Source organism: Chanodichthys erythropterus, chromosome 3, assembly GCF_024489055.1.
Source record: "Chanodichthys erythropterus isolate Z2021 chromosome 3, ASM2448905v1, whole genome shotgun sequence".
Taxonomy (NCBI): domain Eukaryota; kingdom Metazoa; phylum Chordata; class Actinopteri; order Cypriniformes; family Xenocyprididae; genus Chanodichthys; species Chanodichthys erythropterus.
The window spans coordinates 296,403-312,123 of NC_090223.1; the positions used below are offsets into that span (position 1 = coordinate 296,403).

Below are 15,721 nucleotides of genomic sequence, written 5' to 3' on the forward strand. Positions count from 1 at the left end.
TCTGTTTATTTCTCACACTTTCCTCCATCGTCTGATTCCAGCACTGAGCTTTAACAAACACACACTTCAGTCATATTTTATCAACAGTCTGTCATTAATGTCCTTATCAAAGATCTTTTTCAGTTCATGATAGAGATTAAGCTGTTTAGATTAGTGATAAACTATAAGATACATCAATCATTTTGAGCTTTATCAATGAGGCATATGTTCAGAAATATGTTGTTTTGATCATCTGACAGACACTTGTATGAGGAACTGAATCTCTTCTGGTGTATTTGATGAAGCTCTGATCTTCAAAATGTCACACTCATGTCTGTAACTCTCTAGTTCTCTAAAGTTGAAACACATATGAACCAACACAATTTCTTATGACAATTTTAATTTCATAATACTCATACATAGTATGCATATACATGCAGTTCAGAACAGCAAAAAACATAAATGTTTATTAAAACACTAAATGTAGTAGCCTATGCACATTATGGATTTGCTTGGCAATAAACATATTAATTGCAAGGCCTTTTTAGCCTACAGCCACCCTAAAATTGTAATTAACTCATAATCTGTACCTCAATCCCTCATATTGTGAAAACAGCTTATTCTATGTTTATGATAAAAACACAGAAATGCGAATAATAATAGTTAATAATAGTAATGTTTTGATGTTGTTGTTTGTAGTTTCCATCACTGTGCTCCTGGGGGCAGAAATGAGCTGATAAAAGATCCAGTGAGTTTCATAGTGAGAGTGACAAATGAAAGGCAAAACCTGACCACACATTAGTATTCATTCAGCACTAACAGTAATGTTTGCATGACTCCTAATGTTAATAGTAATAATAATAATAATAATAATAATTCCTTACATTTATATAGCACTTTTCTGGACACTCAAAACACTTTACATGTTGAAGGGGGAATCTCCTCAACCACCACCAATGTGCAGCATCACCTGGATGATGTGACGGCAGCCATATTGAGCCAGAATGCCCTTCACACAGCAGCTGATTGGTGGAGAGGAGAAGGAGTGATGAAGCCAGTCAGAATATGGGGATGATTAGGAGGCCATGATGGACAGAGACCAATGGGCAAATCTGGCCTGGCCAAACCCCTACTGTTTTCGAAAGACATCCTGGGATTTTTAAACATTTGATTGATTTCCAAGCGGGAGTGGGTGGTTCCTGAAGCAGTGAAGGAGTAAATGAACTTTTTATTTATTCATTCATTCATTTATTATAAACAAATAAACAAACAAACAAAAAAGCGTGTAAGATTAAACACAAGCCAAAAAACAAAAGCAGAGAGCAGATTAAATAAATCAGACAGATATATAATTATTATAACTAGCATAATTTTTTTCACATTGAATTAATGAAGCTTCTGCAAGCATTTTTCTTTCCCCGTCGGGGATAGTTTAGAGTTAAACTGTAAAAGCAATCACCTATTATTGATCCTCAGTGCGTAAAAGATGTAGTAGCGACATTCGTCCCCACTAGAGATAAAGAGTAGCTTAAGTTATATTCAATGAGTTTATGAAAAAAAAAAAAAAAATCTAAATAAGTAGACCTAATCTAAATGAATATTTCTGCATATGGCGCCTGCATGAGATAAAATCGCGAATCTTCGTTTGATTGAAGGGGCGGGACGATGGTGACGACGTTTACTATAATACTATAATTTAATATTCAATGAGTTTCTGAAAAAAAAATTAAAAAAAAATAGGCCTAATCTAAATGAATATTTCTGCATATGGCGCCTGCATGAGATAAAATCGCGAATCTTCGTTTGATTGAAGGGGCGGGACGATGGTGACGACGTTTACTATAATACTATAATTTAATATTCAATGAGTTTCTGAAAAAAAAATTAAAAAAATAGGCCTAATCTAAATGAATATTTCTGCATATCTTCGTTTGATTGAAGGGGCGGGACGATGGTGAGCAGTGGCGTAGCGTCTGGGCATGCAAGGTATGCACGTGCATATGGGCCCGGGCGGATTGGGGGCCCGATACGGCCTACCCCAAAGTAGGCTATACTTAGGGCGTCCGCACACCGTGAAATTTTCGTCATTAGGAGTGTTCGCGGACGACCGCACTACCCATTCACGTGCAGCCCAATTTTTGTGATGGCACGGACAATGTGTGTGTACTGTACAACAGCCCATGCTGTACAACAGAGTGAATTGAGTGCTTGAAAACAGAAGTCCACTAGATAGTGCGCAGCGCACACGCCGAACGCGTCTTTCTGCAGCTAAATACTTTCAAAGGCTCGCACGCGCATCTGTGCGCGAGAGAGAACCCGTGTACATGTTCAGAAAAATGAAGTATAATAGAAATAATGTTGTCAATAACTTTCTATAGTCTATCTATGTTAAATGTACTGAAAATCATTAAGAATCTAAATGGACCATAAATGGTCAATGCCATGTCTTAGCGATGATCTATTATATTTGACCATTCGCTTTCTGAAAACTTATGCATGCAGTAATGTACAGAATTTTAAATGAGTCATATTGGTTTTCTGAAAAAACGACTACGTCTGCACATTTGAAGATACTGCACAAGATGTGAATAAATGTAACTCGTACACTCGTTGGGGTGGATACTCTTTATTCAACGAAATAAAATGCACATAAAACGTGATGGAAAAATATTTAGAGAAGAAACGTATAGTAAATTTATTAGGGATAAAACGTGCATTAAAAAAAGACAGAATAATTAATTCATAACTAGAATAATCTTCGGACTCATCGCATCTGAAATGATGCTATGATCATTCTGAAACTCCAAAGCAAGAGTCGAATCGGTCGAATTCAAATGTAGACTGTGTTGAAAAGACGTTTTATCATTCCTATAAATGTTTTTACCATTTCTGTCTGCATGTTAGTGATAATATCTTATTTATATTAAAGTCCTGGGACTCTTTCGCATAAGACATTTTTCACTGTTATCAAACATGTATTTTCCTCCAATATCTCTCTTTTGCAGTTGCTTTTCATAAATAGTTATCGCTCATAACTCTTTTTCGCTGTTTACACACAAACAAGTTATCAAGCATGTCTCTTCCTCTCAATATGTCTAAAGCTATCACTTTTCTTCTCTACAAGTCAAACATCTCTTTTTTCTTTATCTTCAAATCTCAGTTGTGTTGTCATTATTATTCTTTATAAGCAGAAGAGATACAAGTAGAATAGAATAGTTGCATTTCCTAATGAAGCAGGGTGTGGCTCACATCAACAAGACGTGTACAAATTCAGAGTTTAAATGCCTATTTATTAATTACAAAAAAAAAAACAAACAAACAGGAAAGTAATGCTCATAACAATTCAAAATGAAAAGAAGTTAAATAATACAATAGCTGGAAATATTATATCTACATTTATGTTGCAGATAATGTATAATAATGGGATAACTGTAATAAATGATTCCCTTTTTTACAGAACAGTTTTTTTTTTTTTTTTTTTTTTTACAGAATACAAAGCCCCAGTTTAAGCAACAAAAACAAATCTTTAACAATAGCTGAAGTAATGTAGATCTGGGTATTTCTCCAACCAGCATGTCCATGTGGGCCCCACATGAGTTTTATCTGGGCGTCATCTGGGCATGGGATCAGAGTGGGCACTTTAATGGGCTCAATGTATATTTTCACGTCCTACGAGTGTCTAGGGGTTTTTAGCAGAATGTAACAACGTTGAGGATCGAGAGCCCAACTAAAGCAAACATCAATGTCTAAAAAAAATGTTCCTCTTTTCTTCAGTGATTCTGCTTGTTAACAGCAGGTGTTCATCACTAATGATCATCACTTACATATTTACTTATTTATCTCACTTGTAATACTATGTCAATGTTATTTTTACTCTTTGTTGTGTGGACACTACAATATGTTCCTGTGTGGTTAAAAGGGTTAAAGTTCATTTCATTTAGTAGCAAAAAAAAAGGTATGTGAATTTAATAAAAGGAGAGTAAATGCTGAACTGAAGTGTTATTTTATGTGTTTTTGCACATAATGGTATAGTAGAGATCTGTTAGCGTTTAATGTCCTGTTGGGATTTAAAGGGTTTCTGTTGTCTGAGTTTTGTGGGTCACCATTGAAAAAAACACTGCTGTTATACAGCACAATGCTTCATTTGAATGGCAGTAACTGTGTAGTTGCTGATCCAGTGAAAATCTCTTAGCTGATTTCAATCGCACATGCATGTGTGCTGTTGTTAGCTAGCAGTTATCTGCAAGAGATTTAAGTTCACTTGGTGTTTCTAGTTTTAATTATTTTAATTCAGTTGATTTTACTTCAATAAATAATTTCTATTGGGCTCATATTTAACATGTTCATATTATAAATATTAGTTTATAAGCTTAAATGGCACTTAGCCAATTTAAGACAGTTGGTTTTTAACTTTTTTTTTACTTCACCCTCTGAAGTCCTTAAAGAAATTAATAAATGGGGCCCAATTTCCACCCACTGTGATCCCACAATAAAACCATATTGAGGCCATTTGTGTGTCCAGTGTGATCACCTATGTGGGCTCCATAAGGTTTTTGTGTATAGCCCACCTCTGCCCCATTATTAGCACCCATTTGCGACCCAAGTGAGCAGGGGCGGAGCCAGGGGGTGGCCAGGGGTGGCCGTGGCCACCCTTGGCCTAAGCTTGGCCACCCCGCTCACAATTGCTATTTCTGTCTACTTTTTTGTTGTTGTTGTTGACAAGAATTGCGTTTATTTAAACGCAGAACCGTTTCTTTAAGACCACAAAAAACGGGAGACTTTTCAGACGTGCACTCCAATTTAATCAAATGCGCGCGGAAACGACACTGGTGCCAAATGAGCTTCAGCAGAACAACAGTGAACAGCGAACATTATATAGCTATAGCTTACGTAAATGTTTCTCAGCTGGTGGGTTGCAAGACCGCGCACTTCTCAATCACGCGCAAATATGGTGCGCTGTACTCACTATAAATGCAATGTCGTAGTACATGTTGAAAAGAGGTTGCTATTTTTAGCCTAATTGTTCTTTTTCTCTCTGTGGTCCTTGACCTTGTTCACAGCAAGTTTCACACCCATTCCCACTCCAGCTGCAGCACCAGCTGCAATTAAAACAGCAGGTAAAGCCACAACCTCTGTTACTCCCAAGACGACACCACCTGCTATTGCTGTTCCTGTTCCTACAGCTGATCCAACACCCAGTGCAACATCAACTGCCTTTTTTTTCATCTCTTTTATTTTAATCTTTTTCTGAGCTTCTTTAAACATTTCATTAGTGTAATGGTTTCCTCCGTTTTCTTCTATCATTCTGTCAATCTTCTCCATCAGTTCAGCGACCTGAGTGCGATTCATCATGTCTTCATTGTTGAATGCGTGATATCTGCCCCCGCAGCTGTCAGTAAGACTCTTTAGAGGCTGACATTCTCCCACATACTGTTGCAGAGTTTTACGTTTCAGCTGATCGGCGTGAGTGAACAGAACGATGGTGTAGCGCACAGCATCTCCTCCAAAGTTCTCCTGAATCAGTTTGACCGTGTTCACCTCCTCTGCTGTATATCTCACACCCAGATTGATCACCAGCAGGAACACATGAGGACCAGGAACTGACAGATCAACACACTGATTTATATTTGCCTTCATGTCTTCTTTAGTCAATGATCCACAAAAACCTGGCATGTCAATTACAGAGATGATTCTTCCTCCTTGCGGTGCACATTGTTTACTGCACTCTGTTATGACCTCTTTAGGTGAAATTTCTGAATAAAACACTTCCTGTCCCAGGATGGTGTTTCCTGTCGCACTCTTTCCTGTTCCAGTCTTACCCACCAGAATCATCCTGACCTCAGATGCTGCAAATGGACAACTATCATTATATTTCAAATTGGATTTGTTCCTAATAGCATGTAGAAAGTTGACAATGCTGTTTGGGTAAGTTAGGTCTTATTTGGATAATTTGTAAATAACCAATATGCATAAAAAACAATACAGTGCTTTGAAATAATTCTTTAAATAGAATGTAGGATCTAAATAATTCAGTTTAACATATATTTCTTACAAACAAGAAAAGCAATTTCTCATAATACTAAAACAATAATAAAAACAAAAACAGCTGTTTCTGAAGAGTATCAACTTATGTCCCTTGAGGAACAAAAATATATTTCCATATATTTATGATCAATATATTAAATGGTTCTTTTTGAGAATTAACAGAGGTTTAGATGTTGATGTTTTACTAAAAATAATAGTTACCGTTATGGAGATCAATGTTTGCTTTAGTTGAGCTCTTGACCCTTGACCTTTTAGCTTTAGTTTATGTCTGACTGATGCTACTGTGTTTGTAAAATACATTTGTTATCGAAAAAATGGCATTTGAAGTGTTCTCATCTCATGGTTTATCACTGATCAAAAGTGTGTTACTTCATTGAATGCATTTTCAATATTTTATTATAAGTGCCTGTAATTATGGATGGGTAGTTTGACACTCAGTGTCGACACGCGTCTCGAGTTTTCAACACTCTAGTGATCTGAAACAGTGTTCTGGAGCATTGCTTGAAATGAGGCTGTCACATGACCTGTGGAAATGAAGCGTTGTTACCTCACTGACAGGCGCCGTTCACACGGGGGACAGGGGGGTCAGCAGGGGTCCCTGTGAGCTTTCGTTTGTAAATAATCAACTGTTTTGTCGCAGATGTGAAGAAGAGGAAATGCGCTCTCGAATGGAGAAACACGCAATCTCCAAACAATCGATCAAAGCGTGCTAAAATTTTGGGACAGGTTGATGGTATATAAATCAATCAAGCCAAACCGTCCATTCATAAATTGAGAAATCTGACACTTTTAGGTAAGGAGGCTGATTTCTCATGTTGACACAAGAGCTGGCTTGACTGAAATTTTCGTGAGGATTTATAGTTTATGGACTGTTTTGATTTCGGTAATTACATCTAGAAAGGTAAAAGCATTGATGGCATCTATAAAAGAGATCTAAAGCTAAGAAGTCAAGGGTTAAGAACTCAACTAAAGCAAACACTGATCATCATAATGGTTGCTATTATTATTTTCAATAAATCATCAACATCCCAACTTCTGTTAATTCTCAATAAGAACTTCTGTAGACATCTGACAGAAATAAAATCAATCTGGTTAGTAATAATTGAAGCTGGTAATGCTGTTTGTGTGTTTAATCCTCCTCTGCTGAGATCTTGAGAGATCTGTTAGTGTTTAATGTTCTTTTATGATTTAAATCAGGGGTCTCAAGCTCAAATTGGCTGGGGGCCGTTGGTGTGATTAACACCTCATAGGAGGGCCATTTTAACATTCAAGCACAAAAAAAATGCAAAATTTATGAAAAACTACTTTCCTTTGCATTATTTCTCATTTACTTCAAATTTCATTTCTAAAATATTTTTTTTTGCCATACTTAACAAAAAATGTAAACAGCAGTGTCTCTATCATTGTTACATACAGTATTAGTTTTTAACAGTTAGTGGAAGTATTTTCCCATACTTTATTTTAGCTTAAATAACATCAAAATCTTGCACTGAACAACACTGTACTGAACAATTGCAATCCCTGAATACATTTGTACACTATTCTATTTTCTTTCCAGACACCTGCAGCGCTTCTGCTCACACAGCTGAGCCACATTTGCCCAAGATGCTGTTTGAGCATCAGTAACGTTTATTGGTTGCATGAGTGCTGTTAAGCCTTGTTTACACTGCACGCGTCTGAAGTGTATAGAGGACGGAACAAAACCTTGCCGGAGCCGTAACGCGCCGCACAAGTGTGCAGTGTAAACGAGGCTTAAGCCCCGGGTATACTTCACTTTCCGTGCCCTCCAGTGCAGTCGCGTACGCGCATCTTTCAAAGTATACTAAACCACGGATGCGCGCAGATGACTGAGTTCGACACATGCGCAGTACAATTTTTTCTATACTTTGACCAGACATCGTGTCATCAACGGGACACTCGCTGGGCAGGATCGGAGAAGAAAAATAGTGCATCCACCATTGCAACATAGTTCATTAGATACACCAAGAACAGGTATCAACAAAACGATAGAGAAAGTATGCTTTTGAGTTTACTCGTCTTATTTTTGAATCGTTCTTTACACACTCTTCTTCGACGGCTCCCTGCGCCGCTTCGCTAAAGATAGGCGCCAAGCCTATTTTTGACATATGCCGCGTCCAAGACGCGCAGCTCAAATACAAAATAAAGTCAAAATAATCACCCTGTGTAAACTCCCGCTCTTTACTGTAATCGAGGCTTTACTGTAATTTAAGCAAGCGCCCTCATAACAGAAGCTCGTTTTTCCAGGCGCGCCTATGCCGCGACGAGATGAAAACATCTTGTTATTAGAGTGCAGCTCATGGTTGCTTAGCAATGACAGATGCCACGGGAGGGCAAGAAGGAGAAAGCTTATGTGACGTGAAATGTGAATTGCCCCTTAGAACGGCGACTTTTTCGTTGCATATCAGACAGGTAGCGTTTCTAATAAACTCTACGAAAAATGAAGATGTGACATTTATACTCTTCTATTTCTTTTTTTTCTTTTTAAACATTTGTAAAAAAAAAAAAAAAAAAAAAACGTAAGCTAATATTCACTTCTGAACTTTATTTTTCAGTGACTTTTTTTTCAAAAAATTGCATTGTAATTCTAATTTATTCATTGAATTCTGTACTTTTCAGTAATACAGGTATAACTGAAATGTTATTTTTTAATGAATTTTGGTCAAAAGATTAAATGCTGCTTTATCACATAAAAATTATGCTTCAAATATAATCTAACTGTAATTTTAAATGTATTTAAAGAAATACACTTAAACTACACTAAATGTACTTAAAGTGGTTCAATTTTAACACAGTTTCAATTCATGTAATATATTGCAAATAGCTTAAAAATGAATTTAAGTACATCTTGAAATACACTTTGTCACAGACAAGGCTTAAGCACGTTTTAAAAGCCTAATCCTGGCTTAGTCTAAGCCCTGTCTGTGGAACTGGACCTTAAAGTTTTTTTTTTTTTTTTTCAAAATAATACATTTAATATGCACTTAGTATAGTATAATTTTAATACATTAAGTGTGTTTAAAAAAATCACAATTTAAATATATTTCCTTTTCACTTAACGGAAAGTTTCTTAAGCCTTGTGTTTTTTTGTTTGTTTGTTTGTTTTTTTTTTGTTTGTTTTTTAAATGATTACAACCAATTAGAAAGGTCGAGAAAGTACCAAAGAACGGTGTGGGACTCACTATCAAGCACCATTTAAAGGTGGGACATCCTGTTCTGACACATGGTCACATGATGGTGTAAGAAGAAGGAAAGAATATTTGCTTTAGTAATCTTATTTAAAATGACATGAACTGTACATTAAAAATATGTGTGTGTATGAAGGTGTAGAGAAGCCTTTTGTCAGGTTTTATAAAGAAATTCAGTTTTTCTTTTTGTCACCTCAGGGCAACTTTGTGCGATAAGGGGTACTTTTCAATGATGTTTTGGACAATATCTTACATTGGCAATAATGTGTTAAGAAGGGAAGTTGCAGGTTTCCTGGGTGTGCAACACCCAAAGTGAAAAAAAAAAGTAACATACACCACTATTTCACAGCAGAGAAGAACTGCTTTTTGAAGTTTTGAACTTTCGTACAGAGTGAAATCTTATAATATGAAGTAGATTATATGACATTACACACTACATGATACAGACTTATGCATGTAACAAATGCAATATATCAATGTCTTTCAAGTGTTTTTCCCTTTTTACTTAATGATTTCTCCACATTTAAAAAAATATAAAAAAAAAGCCAAAAAGATTTTGCATTGCTCTCTGAGCATTTTCTTGTGATAATTTTCACTATAATTCTGTACCATTGTTGCACAACATTGCCCTGAGGCAACGAAAAAATATTTTGATGTGGGGGGAGGGGCAATTGTTTTATTTCCCAAATGAACCAAAAAATGATGTGGACTATATATATATATATATTTTCATGTGCCATCAACATGTGTGCAGTAGAGGGTTAAGTTTGCTTGTTACTCGTTTATTTTTGCATTTATTTAATAATTGACTTAATTTTATTATCACAGGATTACGCGGATGATATGTGAATCAGTGTCCATCATTTTGTGAGCAATTGGTGATAAAGAAAAAATGCCACGTCGCAATATTGAAAATATTTCCATTTTAAATTGAACTGTCAGTAAACTTCTGACTGATAACCAGCCTAGGAATCAAATACCACCTTTTAATGAAATTCATAAAGTGTTATACAGAGTCTACATATTTCTTGTAAATAATATTGTACAATGAAAACCTAACAATACCTCTTAGAATCATTACACTTGTTAGTATCACTTTCAGAATAAATAAATAAATAAATCAATAAATAGGGGGAAATTAAGTCACTTACTCAATGCGATATGTGAGTTATAGAACACATTGAAATTGTCACTTGACAGTAATGCCTCTGTGGAAAAACAAAACAAAACATCTTGATTAAAGTTAATACTTATTGCATGTAATTGCACTTAAAAAAAATACTGTCAATAAATTACTTACCCGTATCAGTCATTTCTGAATTATTTTGGATATTTCTTAGTTGTGAATGTTGTGTATAAGCTTCACTGTAAATGATCTGCCCTATCTTACTGTTGAAAGTCAAGTTTATAACAACAGGGTGGAGCAGAGTGGAGGGTGGAGTTTCTTGCTTTAGTAGAAACTCCCTTAATGTCCATAAAAGGAGATATGGTAAGAATAAACCAATCATGATTGAACTGAAACTGTGTATGTGTACTTCCCTTTTGTACACAAACCCAACTGGTATACTAAAACTAATACAGTGTATGTGGCAATTTATATATATATATATATATATATATATATATATATATATATATATATATATATGTTACGGATCCCTTGTTTCCCTGGACTCCATATCCCATGATCCTCCTGTTCTCCACACCTGCACTCACTTCCCTCGTCAGCTCCTCATCATCACTCATCACCTGCACCAGGACTCTATTGTCAGCACTCCTATATATTGCACTCACTCCCTTCACTCCTCGTCCGTTCTCTGTTTTGTTAAGGTGTCTGTCTGTGTTTCTTGCCCTTGTTTATATTAAAGTCGTATATGATTGTGGAAATCCGTGATCTGCCTCATCTGTCTACCAGCCACCCATAAAAGAAGAACGGACCTTAAACTGACCCGGATTTTCACAACCAAGGATGGAGACTTTGACCAGCTCCCTGGCTCCTGCTCCTCCAACACCTCTAACTGCTGGCGATCTACTCATCGGGCTCCTACAGGTGGGTCGTTCGCTGGAGAGGTATGTGGAGGAGTTCGTAGAGCTCGCTTATTTGACAGATTGGTCGGATGCTCAGTTGATCGACCTGTTTTTGGATGGACTGGATGAGAACACTATTCGCTTTATTGAACCTAACGATTATGTTTCCTTAACTGATGCTATAAATTTAGTTTTGTATTTAAATTGCTCCGAATTCTTAGTCCAAGAGGTTCAGAATGTTGAGTGTTCCTCTCGTCCAGTCCTTCCAAAAACACGGTCAGCCCGGCCAGTCTGCCAACCTCCGTCTTCCTCCGCATGCCCCTCCAGCGAACTCCCTGCCTGCCCCATGCTGGACCCACATTCCTCTACTGGGCCCAGAAAACGGAGGAGGAGGAAGAAAGCCGCTCCAGTCTCTCCAGAGCCCGCTCCAGTCTCTCCTGAGCCCACTCCAGTCTCTCCAGAGCCCGCTCCAGTATCTCCAGAGCCCGCTCCAGTATCTCCAGAGCCCGCTCCAGTATCTCCAGAGCCCGCTCCAGTCTCTCCAGAGCCCGCTCCAGTCTCTCCAGAGCCCGCTCCAGTATCTCCAGAGCCCGCTCCAGTATCTCCAGAGCCCGCTCCAGTATCTCCAGAGCCCGCTCCAGTCTCTCCAGAGCCCGCTCCAGTCTCTCCAGAGCCCGCTCCAGTATCTCCAGAGCCCGCTCCAGTATCTCCAGAGCCCGCTCCTGTATCTCCAGAGCCCGCTCCAACCCTGTGTGAGCCGCCAGATGTGGACTGGCTTATTGACTTTTTTACTGAGCCCTCAGCTCCAGCCGCCGCCTACGAGCCCTCAGCTCCAGCCGCCGCCTACGAGCCAGCCGCTCCAGCCGCCGCCGCCGAGCCAGCCGCTCCTACCTCCACCGAGCCCTTTATTATGATGAACTTTGTTGTTGAAACATACAGCCCTAAGACTGTTTTCCCTCCCTGCCTCCCTCTCCCGCCTCCGTCCATATGTCTCAGCACTGAACCTCCACCTCAAGCCCCCTCGCCCAGATCTCCACCTCGGACCTCTGGGCGATTACCTTCACCCTGGCTCCAACCTCCCTCTGCTCCACCATTGTCCAGCAGTCCACTAGTGTCACCAGTCTCCATCCTGCCCCCGTTCACACCTTGTTCCTTCGTCGGCCTGCCCTCACTTCTGGACTGCACTCCTCCATCTTTGCTCCGTCACTCCGTCCCTCAGCTCCAGTTGGCCTCCTAACTCTCCCCAGTGTTCACTTTGTTGTATGTCGTCTGTCTTCCACTGCGGCCTTCTGGAGCACCGGCTGCGCTTCGGTCGGCGGAGCCTTGGTTTCCGCCATCTCCCGCCGGTCCTTCAGTGCCGACTGGGCTTGACGGCGTGGAGGCTTCGGCTACTGACCCGCCATGGCTGCCTTCGGTCCCTGACCCGCCATGGCTACCCTCGGCCCCTGACCCTCCATGGCCGCCTTCGGCCCCTGACCCTCCATGGCCGCCTTCGGCCCCTGACCCTCCATGGCCGCCTTCGGCTCCTGACCCTCCATGGCCGCCTTCGGCTCCTGACCCGCCATGGCTGCCTTCGGCTCCTGACCCGCCATGGCTGCCCACGGCTCCTGACCCGCCATGGTTTTTGGACCTGCCCTGGAGACCTCCACTCCAGTCGACTCCTCCCTCTGCTCCGGTTTGAGGTCTCCAGGGCGCCCGCCCCCCTCCCGGTTGTTACATCTACGGCGCGAGGACGCGCCTACCGGGAGGGGGAGGTACTGTTACGGATCCCTTGTTTCCCTGGACTCCATATCCCATGATCCTCCTGTTCTCCACACCTGCACTCACTTCCCTCGTCAGCTCCTCATCATCACTCATCACCTGCACCAGGACTCTATTGTCAGCACTCCTATATATTGCACTCACTCCCTTCACTCCTCGTCCGTTCTCTGTTTTGTTAAGGTGTCTGTCTGTGTTTCTTGCCCTTGTTTATATTAAAGTCGTATATGATTGTGGAAATCCGTGATCTGCCTCATCTCTCTACCAGCCACCCGTAACAAAATATATATATATATATATATATATATATATATATATATATATATATATATATATATATATATATATATATATATATATAGGTATGGAGTCAAATGAATGCCTTAAAGTTTTGCACAAAAATAAAGTTTTGCAAAACATAAAAAAGAATTGAGCAATAAAAAAATGTTTTGCAAACAAAAACAAAGAATTGCAAAGGGAATTTTCTGTTTTTTTTAGCTTGTTCGCTGTACACCTTGTCACACAGCAGCTTTTAGGCATGGAGATACTGGAGCGGGCTCTGGAGAGACTGGAGCGGGCTCTGGAGAGACTGGAGTGGGCTCAGGAGAGACTGGAGCGGGCTCTGGAGAGACTGGAGCGGCTTTCTTCCTCCTCCTCCGAGTCAGAAAAGACAAGAAGGCAGCCTCACGCAATACAAAGTCAATGGAGACGGTTGAATTGTTTTTCCCCCGGTGGGCGTGGTTTTCAGATTATAATAAATGCGCTCTGTCTCTATGCTTGATCTGTTGACGTGTTTCGCGGGCGTGCCCCCTGTTTCTTGACTCCACCCCCACGTCAAACAAGTGCCATAAAGAGATCCGCACAGAAAAGTGCAGCGCAAAGGAAAACCGGTATCGTGAGCGCACGCTTGACTGAAACGCAGAATAAAATGAGCGTTGCAAATGATTTAGTAGGTTTGAGCATGAAAAATATGTGGCAAAGATAAAATAGGATTACAGCTATCATTGATTTTTGTAATTGATTATTTTTGTTTATTTTTGTACTACGTTATTTTATTTTGCAATTTATTAATTTTGCTTGCAAAACTTATTTTTTTCTGCTCAATACTTTATTTTTCCTTTGCAATTCTTTACTTTTGTTTGCAAAACTTTTTTTATTGCTCAATTCTTTTTTTTGTTTTTTTTTTGTTTTGCAAAACTTTTTTTGTGTGCAAAACTTTAAGGCATTAATTTGACTCCATATATAGGTCCTTGTATATAGAAAATGCCATTTTCTGTGGCGCATCATGTCTCTGGCGAGGTTTTGTTTCGTCCTCTAGGCCAGTGGTCGGGAACCTATGGCTCGCGAGCCACTCCTGGCTCTTTGACAAAAATCATGTGGCTCACCAGGCCTCACCCTTTACCAACAAATGATCAAATAAACATTACTAGAGATCAGCATTTCCTTTGCTGTAAGCTTACCTAAGTTGATGAAAAGTTTATAATAATAGGACAGCCTATTTCAGGTTGTACCGGCCATAGTGCGTGTTAAGCGCTGTTTGCAACTCTACGAGTGTCACGCTCAGATTCAAGCAGCTACGCGGCATGTTTGTGGTAATGGCAAAAAGAAAGATTTATTGAACAGCAGCGGAAATTTAAAAGTAGGGGAGAGTGGGGATGGTTGCAACACTTTTTGCATTTCCTTCGATTTCTTCACCTGACCCCATAAGAGGGGACGGTTGCAACATTCATTAATTTTATTAAAATCATTCTTTAACATCATTTTGCAATTTTTTTTTCAAAGTATTTGTAGAGAGTCTTGTGAGAGTCTTCACTAAGTTAAATTAACTGTGTGTGTGTCAGCAGCGTAGCCAGAAAAGTGACTCTGGGTGTGCATCAGAAAAACTGGGTGTGCCATATTTATTGTCCGATTAATGAGCAACCGGACAAAGTTACTTGTTGTCTGGGGGTCTGGGAGTATCCTCCCCCATTTTCGGGATTTTAAAGACGCATTCTGGTGCACTCTGACAAGAAAATAATTGGAAAAAACAACATCTGCTTTAAGTAAAAACAAAACAAACAAAACAATTATTGACGGCTGGGCATTGACACCAATTTCACCAGTGGATTTGATTTTGATTCTGAAGCTTGTGGTTTGATTTTGATTTGATTTTCTTGATTCATTATTGACTAATTTGGGGCCCGTCAGGTACAGCAAATTTCCTCAAAGAAAAAAATCTCTCTCAACACTGTAAACTATACAGGGAACCACAGCTGGTAGCCTACATCACTATTATATTAAAGATGAATTTATTTGTAAGCTACTTACATATAAATTACACAGTTTTTATAATAACGTTATAATAAAAACAAAATTATGACAATTATATTTCTACTCATTTTTATATAGACCTAAACATTTAAATGGTGGCTGTCATAAAACAGATTTATACATTCAATATTGAAGCACATGTTAAGCACAAATACAATAAATATGCAATAGTGCATATATTTAGCAAAATGCTCCTCTCGAAGTTCATTTTTGTAGCTGACTGATGCGTTTTTGGACATTGAAGGGCTTTTCTGAGGTAAATGTGACGGTAAATTTGACATTATTACAATATGTTTTAATGACACCTTTCCATAGTTGAAACATGAACATGTAAGATGACATGATACGGATTTTGTTCTATATCTTTCAACATACCTTTGGATAGGGATGGGTAT

At 39.1% G+C, this 15,721-nt stretch overlaps 1 protein-coding gene across 5 annotated transcripts; it reads right to left on the reverse strand.

Annotated features, from left to right (window-relative positions):
• Window positions 1–546: 546 nt before the first annotated feature.
• Window positions 547–10,603, reverse strand: LOC137014752 (GTPase IMAP family member 9-like). Of its 5 annotated transcripts, XR_010893894.1 has the most exons (5): window positions 10,531–10,603; window positions 10,382–10,438; window positions 1,439–1,489; window positions 864–1,178; window positions 547–695 (listed from the first exon to the last, which is right to left on the reverse strand). XR_010893894.1 is itself a non-coding variant. In XM_067379266.1 (3 exons), exons 1-3 carry the CDS (start codon window positions 10,541–10,543, stop codon window positions 4,996–4,998), a joined length of 900 nt encoding a protein of 299 aa, XP_067235367.1. In that variant the 5' UTR covers window positions 10,544–10,596; the 3' UTR covers window positions 3,362–4,995. The 5 variants fall into 5 exon arrangements, 2 of the variants coding, with proteins under 2 accessions (XP_067235367.1, XP_067235373.1); XR_010893892.1 differs by having other exon boundaries at window positions 547–1,178; XR_010893893.1 differs by lacking the exon at window positions 1,439–1,489 and having other exon boundaries at window positions 547–1,178; window positions 10,531–10,590.
• Window positions 10,604–15,721: the final 5,118 nt, after the last annotated feature.